Genomic DNA, 25,852 nt, shown 5'->3' with positions numbered 1-25,852 from the left:
CAAAAGAAATAGTGGCCCTACAAAGTTTTTAACGGTAAGTATTCAATTCCCTTTTTTGCATGACGTGATCCAATTGAGTATTGGATATGCCTCAATTTTTTCCTAATTATAAGAATTCAACTGGAAGAATGGATGAACGGTGTAGATAAGCGAAATGCATCACAGTGGGACCCACAAATATTTTGTAATATAGTGGGACCCATAGATATTTTGTAATATACTTGGTTTTCGTGTCAAAAAGTAAGTAGTCAAATCAAGTAAGTTGTAAATGCAGGGGAAATAATTATTACTTTTTTACAATGCATTTACCATTTCACCGGAAAATCAAACACGCCCTAAGTGTTTGATGAAATGACTCAATGAAGTGTAGGGGGTGATAAGGAAGGTATGTACGTGAAACAAATATCTTTTTCTTTCTTGGTTTTTATGTTGCTTAGAATGTTTTTAATAAAATACATTTAAAACCATTACTTCTGTTTTACATACAGTGGGAATTTGAAGATGTAATCTGGGTGTTTGTGAAAATGCTGCATAGAGAACTTGGCTGGATCTCGCTCGAACTCGGCTTGAATTGGCCTGGGCCGCTAGCCAAATCGTGCCGAGTCAGCCAATCAGGGGCTGAGGACCCAGCCGAGCTGAGTACCAGCGGAGGTCAGCTAGTGGCCGAGCCGAGACGGGCTGAGGCCTGCTCGACTCGGTTGGACTCGATGTACACGGATTAACATACATCCTGGACATTGGCTAATTTTAATTTTAGGTGTCATTGTACATCGCTTCCCGTGGGTGTCCCACCTAAGTTTGTATCAAGATGATTCATAACAAGTGCAGTAAACATGAGGAGGCCCACCAGATGCATGGTTTGGATTACACATAAATACCACGTGTGGGCCCCACACATCTCGAACGTATGGGAAATTACCATCCGTTTCGAACGTCTGCGATCATTCATTCCTCTATCTCCTGGAGTCTAAAAACTCGGATCAGATCCAGCCCTCGGGTCTTCAGTAGAACCGTTATCGGGCTTGTAGCCCGGCCCACTTTCACCCAAACTCCGGATTCTGCCCAGTGCTGATATTGCAGCAGCTAAAACACGAAAGAGAGGGAACGTAGAAGCCTCTCCAATTTCATCGCAGCCGATCCCCGCTCGTTTTCTCATCTAGGGCAAGATCTCGGTCTCAAATGTAAGTCTCTGTCCTCTCGTTCGATTGATTTCTCGATTCAATCTCTTTTACGAACTGTATTTCCATGAATTCTGCATTGGTTTTGCTGTTCTAGGGTTTTGATCAGTCGAATTCTCGACGTTTTTCGGTTTCGATTCGTTTGTTTAATTCATTTTCTTAAAAAAAAAAATAAAGAAGTCGCCGAGAGTGTAGAATGCGTTTGATCTGTTTTCTGAATTCTGAGGATTTGGTGGAAATCTGATGGCTGATGTATATGCTTAGATCGGAACCGATCTGAAATTCCTTTGGATGTGATTCCGTTCTTCAACTGAATCATGGGTAGTAGTGAGACAGATACACCGGCAAAGGCATCGAAGACAACGATGGCGACGACAGCAGCATCTGCGGCACAGGTCTAGCTTTGCAGGAGAATAATAGGGTTCCAGATGCATCAGGATACGTTCATCGTGTTCTGATGCAAATATCGCATACAAGTAGGGCGGGCGATCCAGTGATCCGGTCCGTTGATCTGATGGATCCCTCTGCCACTGGGGAGAGCCCCCAAACAGCTCTCTGGTGGAAGATTCAAACCTGTCAATCGGCTGGGTAAGAAATAGCGATCTCCTAAAATAAGGCTGAAGAGTGGGTGGCTAGGATCCATGTGGGGTTTGTCAGATCAACGTATCTCCGAACCCTTGGCCCTATATGTATGGAATGGGTGTTTCAGTGCACTATGCCTATTCTGATGCATGAGGACCTTATGATTTCATAGTTCTGTAACTGTCACTTGCTTTACACATTTGTGTGTTTCTATGTTGGGTTCATGAAGCTTTGCTATTGTTCAGGAGCAGGCTCCAATGACTAGCGCTGCAATGGCTTATCCTGACTGGGCTGGATTTCAGGTGCTTGTTACAAAAGCTTAATTTGGTTGTGGTGTTTGGAGAAACATTGGATCACATATAGGGTTTTCTATTTTCTTTTATAATTGCTTAAGTTTTTGCATGAACTGAGTGCGTTTCTTCTTCTCTCTATAACAGGCATATTCCCCTGTTCCACCACCTGGGTTCTTTCATTCATCGGTGGCATCAAGCCCCCAAGCTCATCATCCTTACATGTGGGGAGCTCAGGTACACCTCATTTTGTATGGTTATCTATTAATCTTCAAAAGAATTCATGTTTGATTGATTCCATCTATAAATCTATTTTCTTCCTTGAGAGTTCCAAGTATCAATAAGAATTCTAGTTCTTACTTTTCATATGTTATGGTTTGAATATACTATCCCAATTCATTATGTATGTATAACGAGATTCCATTGATACAGAGCCACTTCCAATAGACTTATTGAACATTCCCATTGGCGTGCATCCAATAGGAATTGAGAGTACGAATTTGCCAATTATGAGTTGGGTGCTTTAACCATTCAGCCATGGATGCTCAATAGGGATTATTGTGCACCGTGAATAACTAAATTCTAATTGAAGTGAAATCTTTAGGATTAATCAGTGAAATCTATCAATTCAATCTGGATCTTCGAAGAATGAGGTCAAGAATTAGCATTATTTCTTAGATTGATGGACTAAATTCAATTCAATGGTGGATATTTCACCTAATTTGTTTGCCACCAAGAATGTTTTATGAAACTCTTTGACCCCTAAATTTGCAGTATCCTACTTTCACGTGGTTCATTGGGTTCAACAAGCAAATTTCTATAGTAGATGTCATTATTGTTCCAGCCATTGAAGTTGATCTAGAACCACCAGCACCTGAGCTATCATAGTCGTAGTAAGCGGATCCCAATCTAGTTCCCTCCGCTCTATACATGGTAGCAGCCTTCTCATTGAAACTGCACTTCTTCTTCTTTTTTTTCGTTGTGCCTTGGGTGGTAGATCCCAGAGTTGCTAAACAAAGAGAGTTCACCAGACAATTAGGAAGCTCTCCTCTTTCTGACTAGGTTTGAATTCTATTTCTTATGTAGTAGTGTCGAATGTTAGTACATGCAATAGGGTAGAAATCCCATCTCTGTAGCCGCCCATAACATGGTATTAAAAAATGGTTACGTAATGGCTGTTATATAATAGTAACGGTAGGACCAGTGATGCAATACATGCCTATAATGCTTGTTTTAAAAATGGCATGTAATGGGCCGATATGTGTCTTTTTTTTTTCTTTAAAAACAGTTTTTAAAACCATTATAGGGCCGCAATGGCTGTTCTCAAGGTATAAAAATGGTTACGTGATGGAAACAACACATGCACTACATCAATTTTTTATTTTTGGTAAATTCGGGTCATCTTTGGGATGAATAATGATAGATTTTTTTCGTCAAATATTTTGAGGAAAATAGTGTCAAATGGTTAGGGATATGCATTAGCAGGATGCGTTTCACAGATTGCATGAATTTCAGGTTGTTTTGGGAGGCCTTAGAGTGGTCCCAAATCCGTTAGATACTATTCATTCAACTTAATTTTTTTTTTTTTTTTTTTTTAACTTCAAATTTCTTGAGGGAAATGATGACAAATGGTTAAAGATATGCAATGGTGGGACGAATCCCACAAATTGCATGAATTTCAACCCGGGGGGCATTTGGATGGTTATATAAATACCAATATATGATTGTCTCTATTAAATAAAAATAAAAAGATTTAAAAAACCAAATATATAATTGTCTTAGCATTAGATTCATTCTCATTTTATCTTATTTATATTAAATCATTGATATTAGATATTTAGAAAATTAAATATAGGTGTTTCGAAGTCAGTCTAGGCCACTCAGGTTAATAATATCATCAGGTAGCCCGAGACAACATTCTTCCAAAGAACGGCCTGTTATACCATCATAAACATGTTCAAAACCAGAAAAATGCATATTTGGAATCCTCTCTCTCTCTCTCTCTCTCTCTCTCTCTCTAAATTTTTTTAAATGTTTTTTCTTAAAAAAATCAATTATGTAATAGTTCAATAGCTAGTTATTACCGTTATTAAATACCTTGGTTACAGCTTGTATCATAATAACCATAAGATTGGTCATTACGATCATCATTATTGTTATTGAATACCCAAATAGCAAGAAGAAGAAAAAGACACTTTGAAGGGGTTTTCCATTCATACTGCCCACCCCCCAAAGGGGCTCATAGGTTTAGGCTTCATATTCGCCACTCGACTGCCCATCCATGCTAGGCTTGGATATGAAGCTAGGGATATCCTTCGCCGGCTCCTTCTTAGTTGTCGATCATCATATTGATGGGATGAGTACGTCTAACATAGAATCATACCTGATTCATACAGCGGTTGGTTTGGTCTTGCTCGGCCATGGACTTGATTTGGGACTGTTTTTTGGAGGGCAGCAATGATTTGAATTTGTCGTGTTCATTTTTGTTTGCTCATTTATTTAATAGCAATTACTAGTTCCTCTGATATATTTTCTTTGCAGCAATTTATGCCTCCATATGGGACCCCACCACATCCGTACGTTGCGATGTATCCTCATGGCGGGTTATATGCTCATCCATCCATCCCACCGGTATTTTTCTTGTTAATACCTGTGATCATAGCTTCTGGAGTTTCTCATTGTGATCATAGACAATTCCATGCCCCAGTCCTGTAGTTTTGGATGACACTAACTATTGGTGTGATTCTATAAACTTTGAATCAGGGGTCTCATCCATTCAGTCCATATGCTATGCCTTCACCAAATGGCAACACCGAGGCTTCTGTTAGTTACATGCTTAAACCATCCTTTATTTATTTATTTGTGTTGTTTTTTTTCTTTTTCTTTTTTTCTTTTTTTTTTTTTATTTAGGGTTAGGCATGCTATATGTGTAGTATGATAGGTATAAATGGATCATGACACATTTTTCTGTAGGGCATGGAAATGGATGGTAAGTCATCTGAAGGTAAGGAAAAGGGACCCATGAAGAGATCAAAAGGAAGTTTAGGCAGCTTGAATATGCTTATGGGCAAGGATAACAGTGAGCCGGGTAAAACATCTGGAGCATCTGGGAATGGATTTGTCTCCCAAAGGTATTATTGATACCCAGGAGATTATTTCCATCATCATAATTTATTTAAGATGTTTTGGCACCCATTCAATTGGATACGACTACAGCTGGTAATTGAAACAAAACCTGAAATCTGCAGTGGTGACAGTGCAAGTGAAGGTTCCAGTGAAGGAAGTGATGCCAACTCTCAGAACGTAAGTACTATGGCAACTTCGTTTTCTGGTTTAATGAGCTGCTATCAACACATTCACATGATTATGATCCAGGAACAAACATAACAGGAACCTATATTTGTTTGGTAATTAATAGGCCTTGAGCTAATTTTCTGGAACAACAATTGTGATATTCATCTAACAGTGTTGCCTTTGGAGTTGTTGGGGAATATGAAAATATATTGCAGCAATCAACTGCAATGATATATACATACACAAAGCAACATGCATGCAGACATGCATTTAAGGAATTTATGGTAGAATTTAACTCGATGATCAGAATTTCCCATTTATTCCTGCTCTTCTGGTTAATTATAAAACAATCACTAAATTCAATTATAGCCTCATAGAATTGTGGTTACATGCATCTGTTGCACATCAGAAAGAACCAGCCTTAGTTTGCTCACCTAAACTTATTTGTCTCCTGGTTTTTTTTTTTTTTTTTTTTTTGTCCTGCTTCCTTTATGGAGTTTTCAACTTCAGTAAAAGATGAGTGCATATATGACTTTGTGAGTCCAATGCCTTTTTAGAAATGCAATTTTAGTTGGAGCATATGCATAAAGCATCATTGTCACTGTTTTGGATGTAAACACTACCCAGACATTTCGTATTCATAATTTCCACTCATCTTGTGCAGGACACACAACAGAAGGCAAGCGATGAGAAAGATTCTTTGGAAGGTAGATTTATCAAAAATGTTCCTCCCTGTCATTTCATGGACATTTTTCAATATTGAGCAGGGTACCATAATCTATGAATTGCAGCTGAGGCGTCTAAGAATGGGAGTTCCGTCCGTGGTCCTCAGAATGGTGTGGCTCGCAGTCCATCACAAACAATGTTGAATCAAACAATGCCTGTCATGCCAATGGCAACACTTGGTGGTCCAGGAGGTGTTGCTGGCCCTACGACAAACTTAAATATTGGGATGGACTATTGGGCTGGACCAACTGCACCATCTATGTCTTTGCTGCATGGGAAAGTTCCCACTGCACCAGCTGGGGGTGCAATGGTTCCTACTGGTCTTGTTGGACCCCGTGAGCCATCGGAGCTTCTGCTACAGGTTTCTATTAATACTGCTCTCTTCTAAATTTTAAAATTTATAATTGCTCATTCTTATCGTGTCTCCATATAGGATTTAGAAGAATGGATTTGAAATTAGTTTTTCGAAGTTTAGAATGTTTAATTTGGGTTTGAATCAAAATATTCTGAGAAATTAAACAGCGCATTGTTTACACTTCATTACTAAGATTCTTCAACTTTCAGGATCTTTTTTTTTTTTTTTTTTGGGTTCCCGTTCTTCCAGGAAACTGAATCTTTGAGCTCTGAACTGAGCTTCATTACCCTGTACCTGAATTTTGTTCTTTGGAAGTTTACGGCCAACACCGTGCGGTACATAACTGTTGATATAACTTTCAAAACTTACTTTTATCATGTAATTTACATTTCCCACCTGCTCTATGCTGGGAAAGTATTTTTTACTTAGATGTTTCTAAAGTGTCAGCCTTGTCTTTCCCATCGAACATGACTGACATCCTAAACTTACATTTATAATCTCTCCCTCCAGTGTCCTGATCTGTTAGAACATATCTTCCAGCATTGTTGAAATGCCTGATTCTTGATATTTGATAAGCAGCTTTTGTGTGTTTCACATTTCATTGTAATATAATTAGGGGTTTCGATGCTACTGCTTTAGGTTCTGTCTTTTTTCTTTTGCTTTCCCATCAGTAGGGTTAGGACTGTTATCCTTATGCTGCATAAGCTTGGATCAGTAATGATGCAATCACATTCTTCTGATTCTATTGAATATGTAGCATGACTTATTTTTCAATTTCAGGATGAAAGAGAACTGAAAAGACAGAGAAGAAAGCAATCAAACAGAGAATCAGCACGTAGGTCCCGGTTGCGCAAGCAGGTATCAAACATACTCCACTAGGAATCTCCCTTCCAGACATGTAGAGGTGTGATTGGGCCAGCCTGGTCCATTGGGTTTTTGGCTCTTTGCCCAATATGGGTCAGAATCAGGCCCGTAATAGAGGCCCATGAGCTGGGCATGGGACCGATTTGAAGCGTGGTTAGTCATTGATCAGGACTGGCCATATGGTTTGCAAAATTTCTTTTGGAAGGCCTTTTTTTTTTTTTTTTTCCTTTGGAAGGCATTTTTTGTTTGGAAGGCTTTTGTTTTTGAGCTGGCCCTACGGTTTACAATTTTTTCTATAAATGCCCAAACTGAGCCCAAGAAAAGGCCCGTTTATGATGTTAATGGGCAAGCTTGGGCCAGAAATCAGAGACCCGATTACTAAATAGCCCAGAAATGGGCCTGACTTTTGGGCCTGATTTATAATCAGGTCAGGCTTGGGATGATCCTGACCTGGCCGATGGCTTCCCCTACAGACATTATATACTGCACCACATGTCCCTTATGGGGTTTATGCAGTGCCTAATGTTTGAAAAGTAAAAAATAAAAGGTTCAGACTTGACTCAGCCAAGTCGACTCTGTCAAATTTCATCAAGAGTTGAGAAGAACTGCTTCAATCATGTCTGGTTCAAGACTCGGTTGGCTTTGGCAAGTTGACTTGCAAAATTTGGAAAAACTCAACTAAACTAGCCAGGACTTGACAATATTTTATAATTTTTAAATATTAAAATTTACCAAGTCTTGGTGTTCAAGACCTGAAAAAACTTGACCAAATTATTCATTCCTGGGTTTCTCAGTTTTACAACTATGTTTAGTTAGTACTTATGAATGGTTATGGGTTCAGGCAGAGTGTGAAGAGCTGGCCCAGCGTGTTGAAGTTCTGAAAGACGAAAACACTTCTCTCAGATCAGAAGCAAGTCGCATGAGGAATGAGTATGAACAGCTTGTTGCACAGAATACCTCTCTCAAGGTGACATGTGCTTCTTGGTTCATCATACATTTGTGTGCTTATCAGCAATGCGCCAGTGAATTTTAGTAACCATGGGATTTTGCAGGAGAGACTAGGGGAAATCCCTAGAGGGCACAAAGATTCAAGATCTGACATGAACAACCAGCATCCCAGCCATCTCAATCATCACAGAAACCTGGAATCTGGCATGCAAGCAGCAGGGGAAACAGAGCTTGAGCACAGTGGTCACTGAGACCAAGCCTGCTTCAGATAAATTTCCTTGAGCATAACCTAGCCAATTGTCTTTGTGGGAGCCACTACTTAAACACTCTTTTTTGACACATGCATACTTTCTTTCTACTGCTGGTAATAGAATAGTGTGAACTTTTTCTACTGTATTTCCAAAAGTAGGAAAATGGGTGCATGTATCCAAAAGGAAGGGTGTAAATATCAATTCCCTATCTGCATATCCTTTTGTAGCATGTTGGTAACAATTAAAATCCGTTGCAGTTGATTGTTGCTAGGTTGCAGTGTCATCAGTGCTTACCTCCCTAGTTATGGGTTCGGTTGACTACACCTGTCATTATCGTTTCAACTGATCTTTAACAGTCGAAGCTCAGGCCAGAGATGTAGGATCAGAACCCTGTCTTACAAATTTTTGTTGCAGTAAGGATGATCGTGATTTTATCTCATCTTCCCTTCTATGTAAGACTTAGTGGTTTATGCAATGTAAACTAAGAAGAGAATCATTATTAAGCATTATGCAGTGCAAACTAAGGAGAGATGGTTACAAAGTATTCTGTATTCCATGAAGTTCTATATACATGATACTTGAAGAGTCTTTATATGTGGTGTATGCATATCGATGAACTGCAAAACCATTTGAAGCTCTTTCCAGGAGTCTTTAGTGGAACTGTGCCATGTAGCATATCATGAGAATGCGACAAAGCTACTTGTATGGCTTCGTAGAACTTACAGTGTAATGCGTTAGAGTTTCCCTTAAATTCATTCTCCTAATTTGAAGCATTGCATGAGCATGAAATACTCTGTCATCCATTTTACTGATTAGAATTATTAAGTCGTGAACTTTGTACTCTGTGAATTTGAAGACTGCACGAACATGAAAAGCTCTTATGCCAGTTCTTAGAGATGCAACTACATATCCATGACGTTCTTTTCAGTTAATGATGGAAATGAATGAGATGCTTTTAGTTCTGAAACAATTATTTCTTTGTATTATCTTATGTATAAATATCAGGTTTTGGTATTTTGGAGGTACTCATTACCTGGCAAAGGTAACCATGAGACCAGAAAATTGCTCATTTGAATTTTACACGGGTATATTTCGCCTGATCTACTTGTCGGTTGCAGCAATTAGACAAACATAGAGTTCAAATGAAGAAATTGATCCTGCCAGACAGACGGTACTGAACCTTGATATCAGGGCATGGGATTTTCTTGCATTATGCTGTGATCTTGTTGAATAATCAGGTACAGAAACTGTTCAGAATTTTCCAGTTTTGTTATTACAATTTCTAGAGCATGATTTTCCACCTAGAGTAATGATTACTAAATATAAGTTGTAGATTTAATGGGTGGCTTTATAGCTCCAAGCTAGGGCAATGCTAGTTTTGTGAACTGATATCCTGATCTAGTTTGACAGACTGAGATGCAAATGATAATGGTCAACCATGTAGTCTCCAGGCCTCAATTCGACCAGACAACTGGGATACATGCAAACAGCTACAGCAGATTATTGCCACGCTTTGGAGATCTGCACTCTGCTAAATCTGAAATTCTACCAATGACAGTATCAAACAGGATGCTATTGTGCTGAATAGTCCTCCATGAAGCAGAGCAGTCGAACCAGATTTTTGTGGCCTTGGATTTAAATCAACTGGTGGTGGGGTAACTACAGGCGTCAGATTTAGGGGACCCGGCGGAGTTGGAAAATCTTGTGAGGGAGCTTCTGGCGCAGCGGCAATTTGAGGACTTGAAGAAAAGCAGGTGGGTGATTGAATGGTTCTGTTATTTTTAGGCACTGCCGTCCCCAGCACCCCATTTATGCCATGACATCTGATCGTAGATCCCTTCATGCAGATGTTTGGGCTGATAATCCGTACATTGTTGAGGTAAAAGCTTCTCCTGCCATTGTTAGAGATTCTGAGCATGAAACCTGGCTTCCGAGTAGGAATTATGGATCCGGTTGGGAAATGCTCAAGGTGATCAAAGAGCAGCGGCGAAGGGATGGAATGCTGTGACAGGAAGTCAAGAACTCCATTCTCGGGCACTGCTACCTTCGACAGCAGCCGATCGTGGGGCATCAGGAAGGTGACATTTGCCGGTATTCTGTCCTGCAGCATATTAATCAGCGTCACAAAGGTGAAATAGTCAGCCCTCTGCATCTCTTTGATTGCGGTGAGAAGATCGTCATTTTGCGGGCACCCATTGATAGCCAACACTGATAAGATCAGGCCCACCAGCAGGATCACAGTCAGTTGGGTTGCCATTAATGATTTCCTGACTCACTTAAGATCTCAAATTTGTGCTTCTTATCAGCAGCTCAGTTAAGTTTAAATCCTGGTATTTTATAGGGTTGCGTGTTCACATGCTTCTTTGCTGCTTCAACAACTAAGGTCATGCACGCTGCATGTTCGGGGTCTCTTACATCAAAGGATTTAATATGTGAATTGAGAAGCCGCAGTAAGTAGCAGTTAAGGATTGCTCATTTAAATTTCAATTTTTTTAATAATTTTATTTCAGAAGCTCCATTGCTAACTGTGACTGAATTTTCTTTCTTTTCTTCTTTGGTAGAAATGTATCTGGTTTTTTCTAGTTGGGAAGTAGGCCACGGGATCAACTCTCCCCTTCTCAGTAGGTTACTTTTTGGTGCTTGGGATTTTACTTATTTAGCGATTAAAAAAACATAAAATTGCAACAGTTGGAATTCAAGTGTAAGATTGTGGTGACCCACTGTCTAGGTTACAGAAATTAACTTGGCAATGAGAAATGTCCACATGGGCAGTGAGACTGGACTCCTTATGCGGGGTTTGAGGGTTCTCTGCACAACACTTGCCAACTTGGCGTACTGCAAATGTGCTAGTCCACTCATCAAGTGGGCCACTACCTCTGGTGTTTGTTGAACATGAACCATTGGTGATACTTTCAATCTATTTGCAAGGCATTTTCAGAGGGGACCGTGTTTGATGAATGGAGCAAATACAGTACACGTGTCCCACTATCATGTTCTGAGAAGAAAATCCTAAGAGTCTCACGTGGAGGAGCCCCGTTGACAGGGCTCATGATAACGAGTTGGAAGACAGGGAATCAATCGTAAGTGTGTGTATTGCGTTTCTTTTGTGTCACTGATTTCTCTCTAGGAGGGTGAATTATCACATGCTGAGAGCATCAGCTGTTTGGCCAACAGCATGCAAAGGTCATGCAGATTCTACTTGTACCCTATTTTCACCTTAAATCTCTTTTTAGGACTAGAACTCCTATGATCATCGATCACCACCATTTAAAACAGCATTGACTCATCCTCCACATGTGGCACTTACTAGTAGCGATCTCCACCATCCAAATTGTGGGGGCACATTGTTGATGGAGCTTGTTGCCAGCATTACACTGACCAAGCAATCTTAACCATACAATTGATTGTTTGCTCATATTTATGGACCCTATATATGATTTTTATTTACCATCATAGGAGAAATGACAAACTGATCATACATAGGGCCATCCACTCATGTATAGATAAGGGCATATTGTTGGAGTATTGTCTCTAAAATCATACATGGCCAAACAATCTTAACCATCCACTGGGGTGGATGTGCCCACGTAGCTGGACCTCATGGAAGCTTCCCATGAGGTCGACCTTTATGGTAATATTGAGATTAGATGATGCAGTCAATATGAGTGTTCAAAGAGAAGACCACTTTTTAAAGTCATGGTGCCTAACCTAAGCCACATGGCATTTCTAATTCGTACAGCCCACGTGGATGATGCATAACCGGAAAATCCCTGTGCCCAAACCATCTGAACCGTCCAATGGGGGTGGCTATCAAATGTACAATTGGAAGAAAATCTTCAATGGCCCACATTGAGCCTGTGTAATCAGATGGTTAAAGGTCATTCCGTTAGTGATACTTTTCGTCTATGCTCCATTCCTTGGACAATCTAGATTGATGTGAACGTGTGACACGTGGAGGACAAGATACCATCATTTAAAAAAAATAAAAATAAAATTTGAAGGCAAGTAAGAAATTGTTACCAATCAACAAGGCTAGAGCGAGAGGCCGAGTCCTAAAAACAGGAGGACCAAAAGATCAGAGAAGCTCGAGAGAGACCGATGCCTAAAAACAGGAGGACCAAAAGATCAGAGGAGAAGCTGGAAGCTCTTGCAACCTCTTCGCACCCACATTACTTAAAAAGAGTAGAAATCATTCCTGTCCCTCATGGCACTTGTAGGGGATCATGGATATTTGGATCACTAGAAAACTCATTACATTATTGCAAGAATTTCATAATCTGGATTCTGCACCTCCAATAGGGGAACAATACCACTTGACCTGCATTAGTAATTATAGAAAAATTGCTAATTCCTAATTTTCCTAGTAATTAACTACCTTCCTTGGTCTGGATCAGGTCCAGGCCTGTGTTGGGTTTGTTCTAAGTCTCCAAATTGGACCTATTTAAGAATCAAGCCAGGTGGATGTCATTTTGCATCATAAAAACTAGGTCCCGCACCGAGGACAGGTGGGTCCAATCCTTTTAAACCGTTGGTGGAGCATTGGTATATCTAGCCGTCCGTTTGGTGATCATTAGAAAGAGTGGTTAAAATGAAAATGGGAAGCGATGCAAATTGGACGGACTTAATACGACGGTTGAAATTGACCAATCAGTGTGATTTTTTGGAAAAACTAGGTCCCGCACCGAGGACAGGTGGGTCCAATCCTTCTCCAGTGAGAGAGCATACCAGTGAGTCCTACGGAACTTACATCCAACTAGTTCAAAAATGCATGTGGTTTTTCAAGTACTTTATAGGCCCATTTTGGGCAATCCAAAGAGGGCCATGGCCTCCATTGGCTGCTGAAAAAATAAAATAAAAAATGTTTCTAATTTCCTAAAGAATATATACGGTCAGGAAAACACACATCAGGGTTGTAGGAATGCCTCATCCTTTTCAGCTGTTAAAGACAAGGTAGCCACTTTAGTAGATATCGTTGGCAGGAATCTAGTGCGTTTCAAGATTTGAATATTCGAATAATTATTTTCAGATGTGCATCAAGATTCCTGGCCTTCATTTATGGATGGTGGGAGATACTAGTAGTGCAGTAGCTCTTGGCAAACATCGGGCACACATGAGCACCAGCAGATTCAGCATCGGGCTTTCCTCGTTACAAGAAACCACCTCTGATCTGACTTGAAGTTGGAAGCATTGGATGGGTTGCCCTTCAGCATCATCGAAAGACCATCAAGTAAAAGCAAACTCCCTGCACAAACAAAGGCAAGGTGCATTGAGCTTGGATGCTTTAACCGATACCAATAAAAATAAATAAATAAAAACCCACAATGTAATAAGATACGTGATCAAACCCAAGAAAATGCTCTTCATTAATGCAGAACGGTAATCTTATTGGCCGCATAATCCATGTGGAACGCACATCCAGAATGGAAAATCCAAACTCCTTTGATCCGTGGATTACAGAGAAAAGAGTCAACACAACAATGGCCTGGGAAAAAAAATTAAAAAATTAAGGCCGGGATTGAATGGGTAGGGTCTTCCAGTATGGAAGATTTTTTGGGGTGCCCCCATCCAGATTTGACCCATCAGATCAACAGTCCTCAATATCAATCGACGAACCATGTGCTCCACTTGTATGGATTGACGCCTCATGATAGCATACACGTCCTGATGCATCAGCACCTTATAATTCCTCCAAAATGGTCAATATTTTACATGCTATAGAATGAATCGAATCAATCATTTGATGAAGCATCCTCAACAAATCAATCATTCGATGAAGCATCCTCAATCCTGCATAATATTCTCCACAAGGATACTGAAATAAATATTAGCTTGGGCTCGAAACTGGATGACTCTTCAACCACGATGAAAAACTGCCAAACACAGAAAATTGGAAGAAGATAGCGCTGAACAAAAAGCCGTGCACTTTCACATTGGGACCAACCTTCCTCCAAGATCGTACAAAGCTTCATACTTGAGTTTGTGTGCAAGCAACTTTCTACCCCCCCTAAATGACGAAAGAGAAGTCCATTAGCCGACTCCTATCTTTTGATGATTTTAAATAAGAGAAATGCTCTAGTGCTCATCGAACACTGTAAGTGTTAGCACTCTTAGTTTCATTGGGACACTTAGTCGCATCCATTGATCTAGACACTTAGTTTCATCGGGACACTTTCCATTGATCCAGACTGTTCATCAGGTCCAACACACATTTCATGCATTACCATGGAAACATCACACTGATCTGACAAATACTGACCATTTGATCAATGGCCTTAAACATGGACACTCGTGATTTGTACAAAAAATAGGTCTAACCACAATTTGATCCATCTATTTGTTAGGGATCGTCATGGATTGCTCATATTTTCTAAAGAATCGCTTTTGTTAGACAATTGTAACCATCCCACCCATGGCTTGGAAAAAGGATGGCTGTAGAAAATAAGACCAAATCAAGGATGGATAAGGTCATCACATCGGGGTGATGTTTGCATGGTAGCCCATGAAATGTGTTCTTAACTCAATGTACAGTTCAGATCAATCAATTGGACTGTCCAATTCATCCGATGCAACTAGGAGCACTGTAACTTAGGTTCTCTGAAAGCACTCGAGCATTTCTCTTTAAATAATACATGAAAATAATACTGCATTGCTTGAACTGTAAAGAAAATTCAAAGTAGATAAATAGAGAAATGTAAAGGGCATTTGTGTGAGTTCACTTTTCTTGGTATGAGTGTGCCCAAGCTTGCTCATCAGGTGAACCCTGCCATGTAGATGCCCCTGGTAATCTGGCCTATCTGCCCACCAGAAGGGCCACACATGCATTGAATGTGAACTGTGATCAATTACTTTCAACCATTCATTTCTTTGTACACATGGCAGAATGGCCTGATTTTTGGGCCCAGGCATCTCAGTGGGGCCTCTCCCTCCCTCCCTCCCTCCCTCCCTCTCTCTCTGTCTGTGAAAGGTAAAAACTATAGTTCTCTCACCATCAAGGTTTTAAGACTAGTACTGTGTGAGTCAGACATGGAAAATAAAGGGTGACTTGGCCTGACTGAGTCACCCCTAAATCGGCCGAGTCATGACTCACTCAGGACTAGTGTTCGACGTATCGATATCATTGGCTGAAAATACAGAAACAATATCAATGTCGGTGATAATATCACTGATAACTGGAAATGCAGGGAAACATGGGGAAAACAGTGGAATTTTTCAGTGAACCAAGAGATGCTAAAATACACATTTATATATTTAAGAATTTAAAAAAATTGCAAAAAGAATGCAAACATAATCAGTTTCAATTTAATTGAGGCCTAAAAGCATGTGTTGTCATAAGAAACTAGTCCAACCATCTCATCACATCTATCAATCCAACCATCCCATCTATCCATCTATCCATCCAAGCATCCAACATTCCATCCAAACATCCATGATATTTTGGAATATCGACAACACATGATATTTCATGGAGAAATCGTTGACAACTGCAAAGGAAATGAAAGATTATGGTCTCAATATTATCCATTTTGCGCAATGTTGCAATATTATCGATATCATCATCGACAATTTAAACACAACATACAACCATGCGCCCATAAAAAAATTTAAATGAACTTTTTTTAATAAAGAGATTTTTGGTGATATCGGTACATTGACGATATTATCAAAATATCGCCGATACACTAGCAATACAAGTGACCTTTGAAATTTACATGGTTGAAAATATTGGCGATATTGATAGATTGGTGATACAGTGACACCTGGAATTTTCATAGTCGAAATTATTGGTGATACATTGACGATACCGACACATTGGCAATACTTAGCGATACATCGCCGATACCTGAAATTTTTGAGACCACTGTTATCAGTATCACTACCAGTGTTATCAGTATCGCCGAGCTAGAGAAACAGATAATATCATGGATATTTTGTAAATATTAGAGATACTCTGAACAATGCTCAGGACCAAACAAGTCAGTCCAAGTCACTGAGCTTAAAAATCATGCTCACCATGCGACTGATAGAATGTGTGGTTCCCTACCATAGCTCAGTAGGCCGCAACATCTATATTATAGTCCTCTGATCAGGCCTATATATAGCAAACAGAAAGAAGCTTACAGTCACCAATTTTAAGGCAAGTTGGGAGCAGTCTTACGATGCTCATGCACATGCCAATGCCCATCTTATACTAGTGATACTCATATCGGTGCAAAAATAGAGTACTAGACTACTGACCAAAAAAAAAGAAAAAGAAGAGAGAGAGAGAGAGAGAGAGAGAGAGAGAGAGAGAGAGAGAGAGAGAGAGAGAGAGAGATGTTTCGTAAACGTCAAAAAATGAGTTCATTTCATTTTGGTTAACAGTAATTATGTATTAGAGATCTTGTTCTTTCGTACATAATGAGTTCATGCTAACAGCAATTATTTACTAGAGATCTCTAATGAATAATTACTGTTAACTAAAATGAGATGAACTCATTATTAGCTATCTACCAAACAGGGCCTAAGTATTGGATATCGTTATGAATTAAAACAAGTCCATATATAGGGGTAAAATATCACTGATACACATCTGATTGTCTGCACATTGAATTTCTACATTCATGTCTATGTGAAGGAAAAAAAAAAGATTAAATGAAGATAATCTCTGTTTTATGTATTTCACAGTTTTCTTTAAAAGAATTTAAAGTAATGTATATACAATAATAACAATTTATAAAGCTAACAATAAGCCTAAAACCTACAATGCCGTAGGATATGGAACTTTTTAGGGTTGCAACTTTAAGTTTGATCATGGAAGTCAAAGAGAACTTCCAAAAAAAGAGAGTCTAGTTTAGCTTTAAATAGTTGATAATTTCAAAATATGTGGATAAATAGTGTTGTCTTTCATCTAAAATAAGTGATTTTTCTATTATCACCAATCATTGCATTATATAAGTATACGATACATTCAACAGGGTCCAAATAATACGACAATAGACAGGAAATCTTGTGAGTGTGTTCGCTGCCTGAAAACAGATGGGACCCTCCATTTTATTTGTGGGCCCTATTTCAGCAACCAATCAGGGCAATAGAAAAGGCCACAACATAATTTTCATAATAGTTCATAAAAAGTCCAAAATAAAATAAATATAAAACAAACTACTATAAGTAGGTGTCATGTCTAGCCTCTAAAGTTGTGAAAAGCAGCAGTTAAAATGAGAACTTTAGGCAAAGATCTAGGAAACACACCATAAAGTGCAATGCCAAGCATATTACTGGAGTGAATAACCACTCCTGGGAGTGAATAACCACTATCAGGAGCTCCATCCAAGCTTGCATAGGAGCTAACACCATCACGAATTTCTCCCTCACATTAAGAAGACACAGCTCTATGTTTACATCCAGTCGCATGTACATATTGAACTGCTCACTCCGTGCTCCAATCTGAGAATCAAAAAAACATCAGAGAAGACTGAGCATGGAATATCAATAGTGACTCCAATAAGAAATTATGCTAATTATACTTGACTCCAATAAGAAATGATGCTAATTATACTAAGGCCTGTTTGGGTACAGGGAATCCAAGGTGGGAACATGGAGAACTATAGTTGTTACTTTTTCCAGCACCGTGCACCTGGGATTCCATTTTAGGGATTCTGTATATTTTGCAACTGGAAATTCCAGATTCATCAAACAATGGTCATCTCGTATGTTACGCCAAAGAAAACCCACTATGGACAAGGCTAATAATTACATCGCAGAATCCATTGTTTTCTTTAGAATCCAAAAGACAGAAAACATCAAATCAACAAAAAATGTTTTCATTTCTTGGGGATTTCACCGATCCAAAGAGGTCTTAAAGGCTTTTGTGTCAATGGCTCAAAGAAAAATCTACCGAATCTCGAAATTAAGAATTCCCGATAGACAGAGAATAAGCTTCTTATAATCCAATGATAATCGACCAATGGATCTATTAAATTCAACCTTTTGAGGCAGCTCAATCAGTAATCCAGGACCAGAAATCTTGGTGATGTGTTTAGACATTAAGATGAGATGGGTATTACATAATTTGCATTTTTAGGACTGAAAAGGATCATGGATTCAATTGAAGCCGAGGTGAGTGCCTCACTTCCCAGTATGTTGAAGAATCGTCGTCAAGGCGCTTACCAGTTGAGGGCGATTATGTAAACTCCTTTTATTTTCAGAATCAAAATTTTATTAAAAAGAGAAAAAGGAACCTCTGATCATTAACAGAATGGAAAAGAGATTCCAAGACACAGGACTGATCTAGAGTTCCCTCCTATCACTAGAGAATCAGCTAAGAATTGGCCTCCCGTGGCAGAAGCTGAAAAAATTTCCATTACAAGAAACAATAGCTCTAGTTTCATACCTAATTGGGCAAATCAGTATCATGATGTAAGACCAGGTCCATGGAGATTGACTAGCATCATTCGATGAAAATGTTGAATTACTAGTTTTTCAGACGTTCAGTTTAACTAGTTTGCTGATAGGCCTCAGAAAAAGGGACACATAGACCTACTTTATGTTTTGCCAATCTCTTTTCTGCTTTCAGCATAATGTTGTCAGTTATAAAAGGATAGGATGGTCAATGTGGCAAAATGTTCCAATTTCTTTGGTTGAACTTTTATTCAATCCTGACAACATTAAGAACAGGCATTTTCTATGGGTCAACAAACATTCGATTGTTTTATATCCCCAACAACAGGCACCAATACGAGCAATATAATAATGGAAGGAAAGAAAAACATAAATAAATATCTTATGAACTTATTGTCATCTAGATCTAAATGGTTCAAAGTGAAAACATCCTCAAAGAGAAGCTCAACAATCCTACTGCAAAATTCTTCCTCAACAATCAATTTTATTTATTTATTCAGTTATTTATTTATTTTTGAGAGAGAGAGATCTCAACAATTGATGTTCACCTAAGTAACATCAAAATAATGGGGCAAACTGCAATCAGTTGAAACATGAAAGTCACTAGAGATGATTTTCATAGTTTGGAAAGACAATTAGGTCAAGATAGCTTGTCCTCAGAAATAAAATACATATAGCAATTGAAGATGATAGAATATATATCCAATGCATATGTTTAGAGTATTTTTGTTGGCAGGGACCTAAAATTCTAATTTTAGGGCGTGTTTGGTTGCACCAAATTTCATGAAATAGCATGGAATCTTCACCAAATTAGACTGATTAATCATGAAATATCATGGCATTTCATGATATTTGGTGCGACCAAACGCACCCTTAGCCAATGAAGAACTACTGAAACCATCAAGCTTTATATGAATTGGGGTCAGCTCAGTGTTTTAAATAGAGTGTAGTGTATTGCGTAGTATTCAGCCCTCTATAGCATGTAGTGTAAGCTACAAGATACTTCTATTTTTTTAGTTAAAAAAGGGGGAAATATAATGAACAGTAAGAAAAAAAAAAGAAGAGAGCCTATGTTTTAAATGGCTCTGTGGATCAAAAGAATCAAAAGAAAGTGTTCAGGGGACCAGAGGGGTGTGCGTGTCGAAAGAGGGCTTTCGAAACCCTTATGTTTTAAAAGGTTGCTTATAATGTGAGTTTTATACCATCGACACTATTTGACAAGTTCGCAGCTGTACACATGGAGGCCCATTTATAGATGGTTAAGATTGTTTGATATGGGTGCATGTACATATAATCTCCATCTACATAAGGCCCACTATTTAGATGGACTGGATAGCTGTACATCATTGCCACGTGTGAGAAAGATAGGTCGCCAACAATTTTACAACATGACTTAAACTAACAGATTAAAACTGTTTCTTAATTTTATTTTTTTATTTTTTTAAAACAAGAATTAAAAAAAAAAACCAAAAAAAAAAAAAAACTGAAAACTGTGTAGCATACGCTGCGTACACAACATGCAATGTACGCTACAGGAAAAAAATGCTATTTAGGCACGTTACATGGCGTTGACTCTAGGCATGTTATTTAAAACACTGGGTCAGCTACATGAATCATGTTCCGCCATTCCACTAGCTATCAAGGACCATGTTCTCAGCTGAACCTTATATCATCAAATCTTTTCTAACTACCTCCACCCACATCCTTTTTAGCCTTCTGCTTGTCCTTTTTATAGCCTTCAACTTGAACCAACTCACTCCTAATTGGAGTAGTTCTTGGTTCCTGATGCACACGGTCAAACCATCCTAGTCCACTTTCCCTCTTATTACCTATTGTGTCCACTCATGCACCCTCAAATTCCATTCATTTCGAATTTTGTCCTTCCTTGTCTTGCCACTCATCCACCTCAACATCCTCATTTTGGTTTATACTCATTCTGTGAATGTGGCGTTCCTTGACTGCCCAACAATCATCCAGTAAATGGTTGGTCTTATAGCTGTCTAATAGAATCTCTTCCTCTTTCCATTAAATGAAGCAAAAAAAGGAATAACAAAAAGAAAAGGTTCGGTAAACAAGGTTCTATTTAATTATAAACTCAAGAAGATGGCCATCTCGGTTTGGTATAAAAAAATCTATAGTGTCATATTGGAATTTGCATGTAATTGCTGGGTAGTAAATTGCTTCCTCTTAAAGATAAGTATGGATTCATCAGGCTACTAGATTACCAATTTAATTCTGATCAGCTAAAGAAGTGGATGAGGCTCAGTCTGACATGTCCATGTTTGACTTGAACTTGATTGAGCTGAAAGAAATGGTTTCACCATGTTGCTGAAATTCACTGACGCTAGTCCACAAGTCACAAGATGATACAACCTAGAATCTTTGTTGCCTTTGGTGGCCTTTTTTTAAATTTATTTTAATTTTAAGTTCCATTATCTTACTAGATAGTTGAATAAGTTGATATCATATCCTAGTCTTAATGTATGCAAAATGGAGGACGTGTTACCTTGATTCCCTCAAAGCTCAAAATCTAGAAATGCATCTTAATATGGCATTCCCTGAATGCACTAACATTATTTAAGAAAAAAAAAAACCTTGCTTGCTCACAGAGAACCCTTCAATGACAAACAACAACAAACCCATATCTAGTCTTGGGCATGCATTTCTTTCTACACAATATAAATGCAATTTCGTAGTACCTTTGTCAGGCTCTTGGCATTCATCCCATGGAAGCAGCTTCTTCTATGTATAAAATTGGACCCAACTTCCGGTGATTGCTTCCAGAGCTTACAAGCATTATACTGATTCCCTATTCTTCTCTTCAAGCTCAGAAGTATTTTTCGATGGCTTCCCGCTCAACCTACCGAATCCTCCCATAGTTTCAGCAAATGGGAGAAGCATATCAGGTAGCTTGGAGCCTGCACTGTGTAAACATACAACATCCTCCAAATAATATTTCAACAATAGACATGCATCATCAACTTCCCCAGCTCGGAATAGACCTTCAACCAATAACAAATAAGCAGCCTTATTCGGCTTCAACCCCAAATTGCACATTTCAATAAATAGATGAAAAGCTGAACGGACACGAAATGCCCTAGACAAGAAACCAATCATTGTATTGTATGTGGTGGAGTCTGGTTGAATACCTGAACTGGCCATATCCGTGAGCAACCACTTAACTGCGTTCATATCTCTTGCCTTAGAGAGGCCTCGTAGCATGACATTGTAGGTACAAATATTCGGAAACAAACCAGATTCCTTCATTTGGCTAAACAAACTACAAGCCTCTTCAAATCTACCACCCCTGAAAAGTCCACTGATAGCCACATTGTATGTAATGGCATCTACTGAGTGATTTTCAGCAACGACCTTCCTAAATAACTCAATGGCTCTATGGAACTTACCAGCCTTTATGAGCCCATCGAAGACCACTGTGTGCACATGAGCATCTAAACCAGAACCGTTCACAATAATCCCGCGGTAAACATTTACTGCATCATCAACTCGTCCAGCTCTGCAAAGTCCATTTAGCAATCCGGCATAGCTATATTTATCTGGTGTAAACCCTCTATCAACCATATCGTTGTAGAATGCCACAACTTCGAAAGGGAAGCCAGCCTTGCAGAAGGCATTCAGGATGGAATTGCAAACCATAAGATCAGCTGTTACACCTAATCCTCTAACTAATCCAGGCAACAACCTGAATTTCCCAGATGAACATATGGCGGACAGTAGAGAATTGAAGGTATATGAATCCGGTCTTAGATTTCTCTCAGGCAAACCAAGGAAGAACTCAATTGCCTTGTCATACATCCCAACCTTACAAAGACAGTCAATTAAGACATTGAAAAGCATCAAGTCAGGACGGCACCCTTCAGATTCCATGTTATTCAATATACCAAATGCTTGACTAAACATCCGTGCCTCAAAAAATCCTTTAATCAAAGAAGTATATATTACAACGTTAGGAGGGCACCCGCTATCAATCATAGTTCTCAACAACTGATTCACTAAACCGACTTTACCAGCCCTACAGAACCCATCAATCAATATACTCCAAATCGTGACAGAAAGTTGAATCCCTGAAGTAATCATCAAACCCAATACTTGCAAAGATTCTGACAAACACCCAGCCTTGCAGAAACAATTCATGACCATTGAAAAGGTCCCAATATTAGGGGAAAATCCATCTCTCATCATGAGTCTCAGAACATCCTGGACACCCAACCGATCATTCAGCTTGCAAAGATTGCAAATTGCTGTATTAAATGTCAAGAAATTCGGGAACTGGGTCTGTCTCAAAACCGTCAATGCCAAATCGACACGGCCGATCTTGAACAAAATGTCAATGACTATGTTCCGAGCAAACGTATTAGGGACATAACCAAAACTACCCATCCCGTCGAAAGCCTCAAGTGCCAATCCATACATACCCCCGCGCCAAAAGATTCTCAACAAAACCAAGAAAGCTTGCGCCTTTCTGCAACATCCAATGCTCTCCAATTCCCCAACAACACCCCTCACGGATTCAAACCGATCCATAAGCCTGCTGACGACAGGAACCATGAGATCAAAAGATTGGGGGCCGTGGAAATAATTCGGCTGGCGGGCACACCACAAGAAAAAGCTCAACGAAACAATATCCGAAGGGCAGCGTGATAAAGTCAAGTCTACAATCTGAGGGGAAAGGCTGAATCGCCTTGTGGAAAATCCGGAATTGTTTCTTGTGCTACAATCTTTTCGGGTTTTCTCAGTAGTGGATTCAGACGGAAATGATGAGTTAAAAAGCGATCTTGAACATGAGTTCTTGACCATTCGGTTTGATATTCCCCGCAACAATCTCCATCTCAATATCATCTGCGATTCTCAAAGCAGCCGCTTCCAACAGAGCAAGAGAGACGCTAGAAATGAGATGGGTCTCGGAATTTGTTGAAGGTCGTGAGCTGTAGAATGATTTTTGAGCATTCTACTTAGTAACATCTGCAAAGATAGAAGCGTATGGGAAACTTGAAATGGGTCTTCCTGCCACAATAGAATCCCTCGGAAATGGTGAATTCTATAGGGATTTAAGACGTGGGTTTTCAGCATCCGATTCCATACCGTCTGTAGCAACATCAATTTCAAAATCATCTAGGATTCTCAGAGCAATCGATATTCAGCATAGGAAGAAAGAAAGGAAAACAATCTCGAGCTGCAACAGTAGGAAATTCAAAACAGAGCGCTTTGGATAAAAACGAGCGTTTTGGCGCGCGCGCGCGCGCGAGAGAGAGAGAGAGAGATCACCAGGGTTTTGGGTCGGACACAGTAATGCACACGGGTCGGCTCGGTCCGGTTCTGGGGGAAACCGGAACCGAACCGTTCCCAAAGGTTCTACGATTTTCGGAACCGGAACTGGACCGTTAGCACCCTAAAATCGGACCATGAAAAAGGTTCGCTTCCGGATCGGTTCCACGGTCCTCGGCAGCCGGCAGCGGCACCCAGATAGAGACGGCGAGCGAGAGAGAGAGAAAGAGAGATAGAGAGAGAGACAGAGGCCTGGGCAGCCGGCAGCAGCAGATGATAGAGACGGCGAGAGAGAGAGAAATACAGAGAGAGACAGGGCCTAGGCAGCCGGCAGCAGCAGATGATAGAGACGGCGAGAGAGAGAGAAATACAGAGAGAGACAGGGCCTAGGCAGCCGGCAGCAGCAGAGACGGCGAGAGAGAGAGAAGGGGCAGGGGTAGGGGCGACAGAGGGAAGCGGATTGGCTGGTGTACCTCACACCAGCTATATGGCTGCTGTATTGACGTCAGCAAGTTCTGTGGGTCGGATCACGAGGTATATGTTATATCCAAACCGTCCATCCATTTGGCGAGCTCATCATGAGGCTTGAGACGAAAAATAAGACAGATCTAAATATCAAGTGGACCACACTGAAAAAAGAAGTAGGGAGAGTGAACGTTTACCATTGAAACCATTTCTGAGGTCACATATGTTTCGGATCAATATGAAATTCGTTTTTCCTCTTCATTCAGGTCGTTATGGCCTTATGAACAGATTGGATGGAAAATAAACGTGATGGTGGGGCTTAAAAATTTTATAGTGGTGAAAATTATTATCTCCGCTGCTATTTAGGGTGTGGTCCGGATGATCTTTCGATATGCTCCTTCTTTTTATAATGCTTTAAAGTGATCTCTAAAAATAAATGAATGATTTAGATATAATAAATATTAGGGCCATTGATCTTCTTTCGTACAACTTGGAGCTCAAGAAGCGTCAGTACTCATCTTCATACGACACGTACCTACAGCTGCTAGTGGTACACCAGCCAATCTGCTTCTGCGAGAGAGAGGGGAGTGGCCGGGGAAGAGAGATTAGGGATTTATTTATTAATTATTATTATTATTATTATTAACTTAAGTTTGGATTAATGGTTCAGATCCACGGTTCGTTCAGTTCGGTTCTCTGTGGCCCTAAACCGAAACCAAACTTTATTCAACGGTTCTGAACCGGACCGGAACAGGTGCAGTCCAAAGCTAGATCAATCCGGACTGATGGATCGGTTTCGGTCCGTTCCACAATTTTACCGGTTCCATGTACACCCCTGGTACGAGAAACCTCCGCCAGTAAAGAGCGGACACGCACCAGGTCTTTTGCCTTTTGGGTCGAGGAATTAAGTCTTGATGCATCTATACTGTACAAGTGAGGCCATAGCTGTCAATCCAGACCGTTGATGCATAACAGTTACAAATAGGAAGATATTATCCATCAACGTTGGTCTTTTTTCCTTTTTGAATTTCCCGGACAGTTGATGTATTTTCCCTCAACCATCTACTAAGAGGCCATTTATCAAAGACCAAGGCGAACACGACATCAGAATTAATGGCAGACCACTAATCCATATGGATCGTTAAAAATCCATACGAATAGGTAGAACAGGTCCTTGGCATAACCTAGAAATGACTAGCGGATTGGATTAGCGGACCTTAAGCTGATGAGATCAAA

The 25,852-nt window shown here is 39.7% G+C and overlaps 3 protein-coding genes and 1 long non-coding RNA gene across 12 annotated transcripts; 1 reads left to right on the top strand and 3 right to left on the bottom strand.

The window, feature by feature from the left end:
* Nucleotides 1–990: 990 nt before the first annotated feature.
* On the top strand, nucleotides 991–11,070 carry LOC131233937 (bZIP transcription factor 1-B-like). 8 transcript variants are annotated; one of them, XR_009165418.1, is made up of 18 exons: nucleotides 993–1,181; nucleotides 1,443–1,573; nucleotides 2,006–2,062; nucleotides 2,198–2,287; nucleotides 4,592–4,681; nucleotides 4,814–4,873; nucleotides 5,024–5,181; nucleotides 5,299–5,353; nucleotides 6,009–6,051; nucleotides 6,136–6,431; nucleotides 7,206–7,283; nucleotides 8,131–8,256; nucleotides 8,342–8,901; nucleotides 9,494–9,530; nucleotides 9,607–9,726; nucleotides 9,899–10,242; nucleotides 10,336–10,617; nucleotides 10,830–11,070. XR_009165418.1 is itself a non-coding variant. In XM_058230815.1 (13 exons), the coding sequence occupies exons 2-13, from the start codon at nucleotides 1,496–1,498 to the stop codon at nucleotides 8,486–8,488; spliced, it is 1,257 nt and encodes a 418-aa protein (XP_058086798.1). In that variant the 5' UTR covers nucleotides 991–1,181; nucleotides 1,443–1,495; the 3' UTR covers nucleotides 8,489–9,080. The 8 variants fall into 8 exon arrangements, 6 of the variants coding, with proteins under 6 accessions (XP_058086798.1, XP_058086796.1, XP_058086797.1 ...); XR_009165417.1 differs by having other exon boundaries at nucleotides 8,342–8,940; XM_058230815.1 differs by lacking the exons at nucleotides 9,494–9,530; nucleotides 9,607–9,726; nucleotides 9,899–10,242; nucleotides 10,336–10,617; nucleotides 10,830–11,070 and having other exon boundaries at nucleotides 991–1,181; nucleotides 5,308–5,353; nucleotides 6,021–6,051; nucleotides 8,342–9,080.
* LOC131233939 (uncharacterized) lies at nucleotides 9,676–10,745 on the bottom strand. Its single transcript, XM_058230818.1, has one exon. The coding sequence runs from the start codon at nucleotides 10,743–10,745 to the stop codon at nucleotides 10,020–10,022; it is 726 nt and encodes a 241-aa protein (XP_058086801.1). The 3' UTR covers nucleotides 9,676–10,019.
* A 2,189-nt stretch (nucleotides 11,071–13,259) lies between the features above and the next one.
* On the bottom strand, nucleotides 13,260–17,769 carry LOC131232594 (uncharacterized). Its single transcript, XR_009164894.1, has 3 exons — nucleotides 17,717–17,769; nucleotides 13,809–14,492; nucleotides 13,260–13,730 (listed from the first exon to the last, which is right to left on the bottom strand). It is a non-coding gene; the product is annotated as an uncharacterized LOC131232594 (long non-coding RNA).
* LOC131232593 (putative pentatricopeptide repeat-containing protein At1g16830) lies at nucleotides 17,770–24,158 on the bottom strand. Of its 2 annotated transcripts, XM_058228934.1 has the most exons (3): nucleotides 22,015–24,158; nucleotides 21,565–21,867; nucleotides 17,770–17,911 (listed from the first exon to the last, which is right to left on the bottom strand). In XM_058228934.1, the coding sequence occupies exons 1-2, from the start codon at nucleotides 23,723–23,725 to the stop codon at nucleotides 21,662–21,664; spliced, it is 1,917 nt and encodes a 638-aa protein (XP_058084917.1). In that variant the 5' UTR covers nucleotides 23,726–24,158; the 3' UTR covers nucleotides 17,770–17,911; nucleotides 21,565–21,661. The 2 variants fall into 2 exon arrangements, with proteins under 2 accessions (XP_058084917.1, XP_058084916.1); XM_058228933.1 differs by having other exon boundaries at nucleotides 21,565–24,158.
* Between the last annotated feature and the right edge of the window lie 1,694 nt (nucleotides 24,159–25,852).

Source organism: Magnolia sinica, chromosome 18, assembly GCF_029962835.1.
Source record: "Magnolia sinica isolate HGM2019 chromosome 18, MsV1, whole genome shotgun sequence".
Taxonomy (NCBI): domain Eukaryota; kingdom Viridiplantae; phylum Streptophyta; class Magnoliopsida; order Magnoliales; family Magnoliaceae; genus Magnolia; species Magnolia sinica.
The sequence above is the reverse complement of the archived record's forward strand: the minus strand, read 5'-3'. Positions and strand labels throughout refer to the sequence as shown.

Excerpts from the sequence above, each read along its gene's own strand:
- LOC131233937 (XM_058230812.1), top strand. The coding sequence starts at position 1,496 with ATGGGTAGTAGTGAGACAGATACACCGGCAAAGGCATCGAAGACAACG. Across the intron at positions 1,574-2,005 it reads CAGCAGCATCTGCGGCACAG|GAGCAGGCTCCAATGACTAG; the intron begins GTCTAGCTTTGC and ends GCTATTGTTCAG. Across the intron at positions 5,354-6,008 it reads GTGATGCCAACTCTCAGAAC|GACACACAACAGAAGGCAAG; the intron begins GTAAGTACTATG and ends CATCTTGTGCAG.
- LOC131233939 (XM_058230818.1), bottom strand. The coding sequence starts at position 10,745 with ATGGCAACCCAACTGACTGTGATCCTGCTGGTGGGCCTGATCTTATCA.
- LOC131232593 (XM_058228933.1), bottom strand. The coding sequence starts at position 23,725 with ATGATATTGAGATGGAGATTGTTGCGGGGAATATCAAACCGAATGGTC.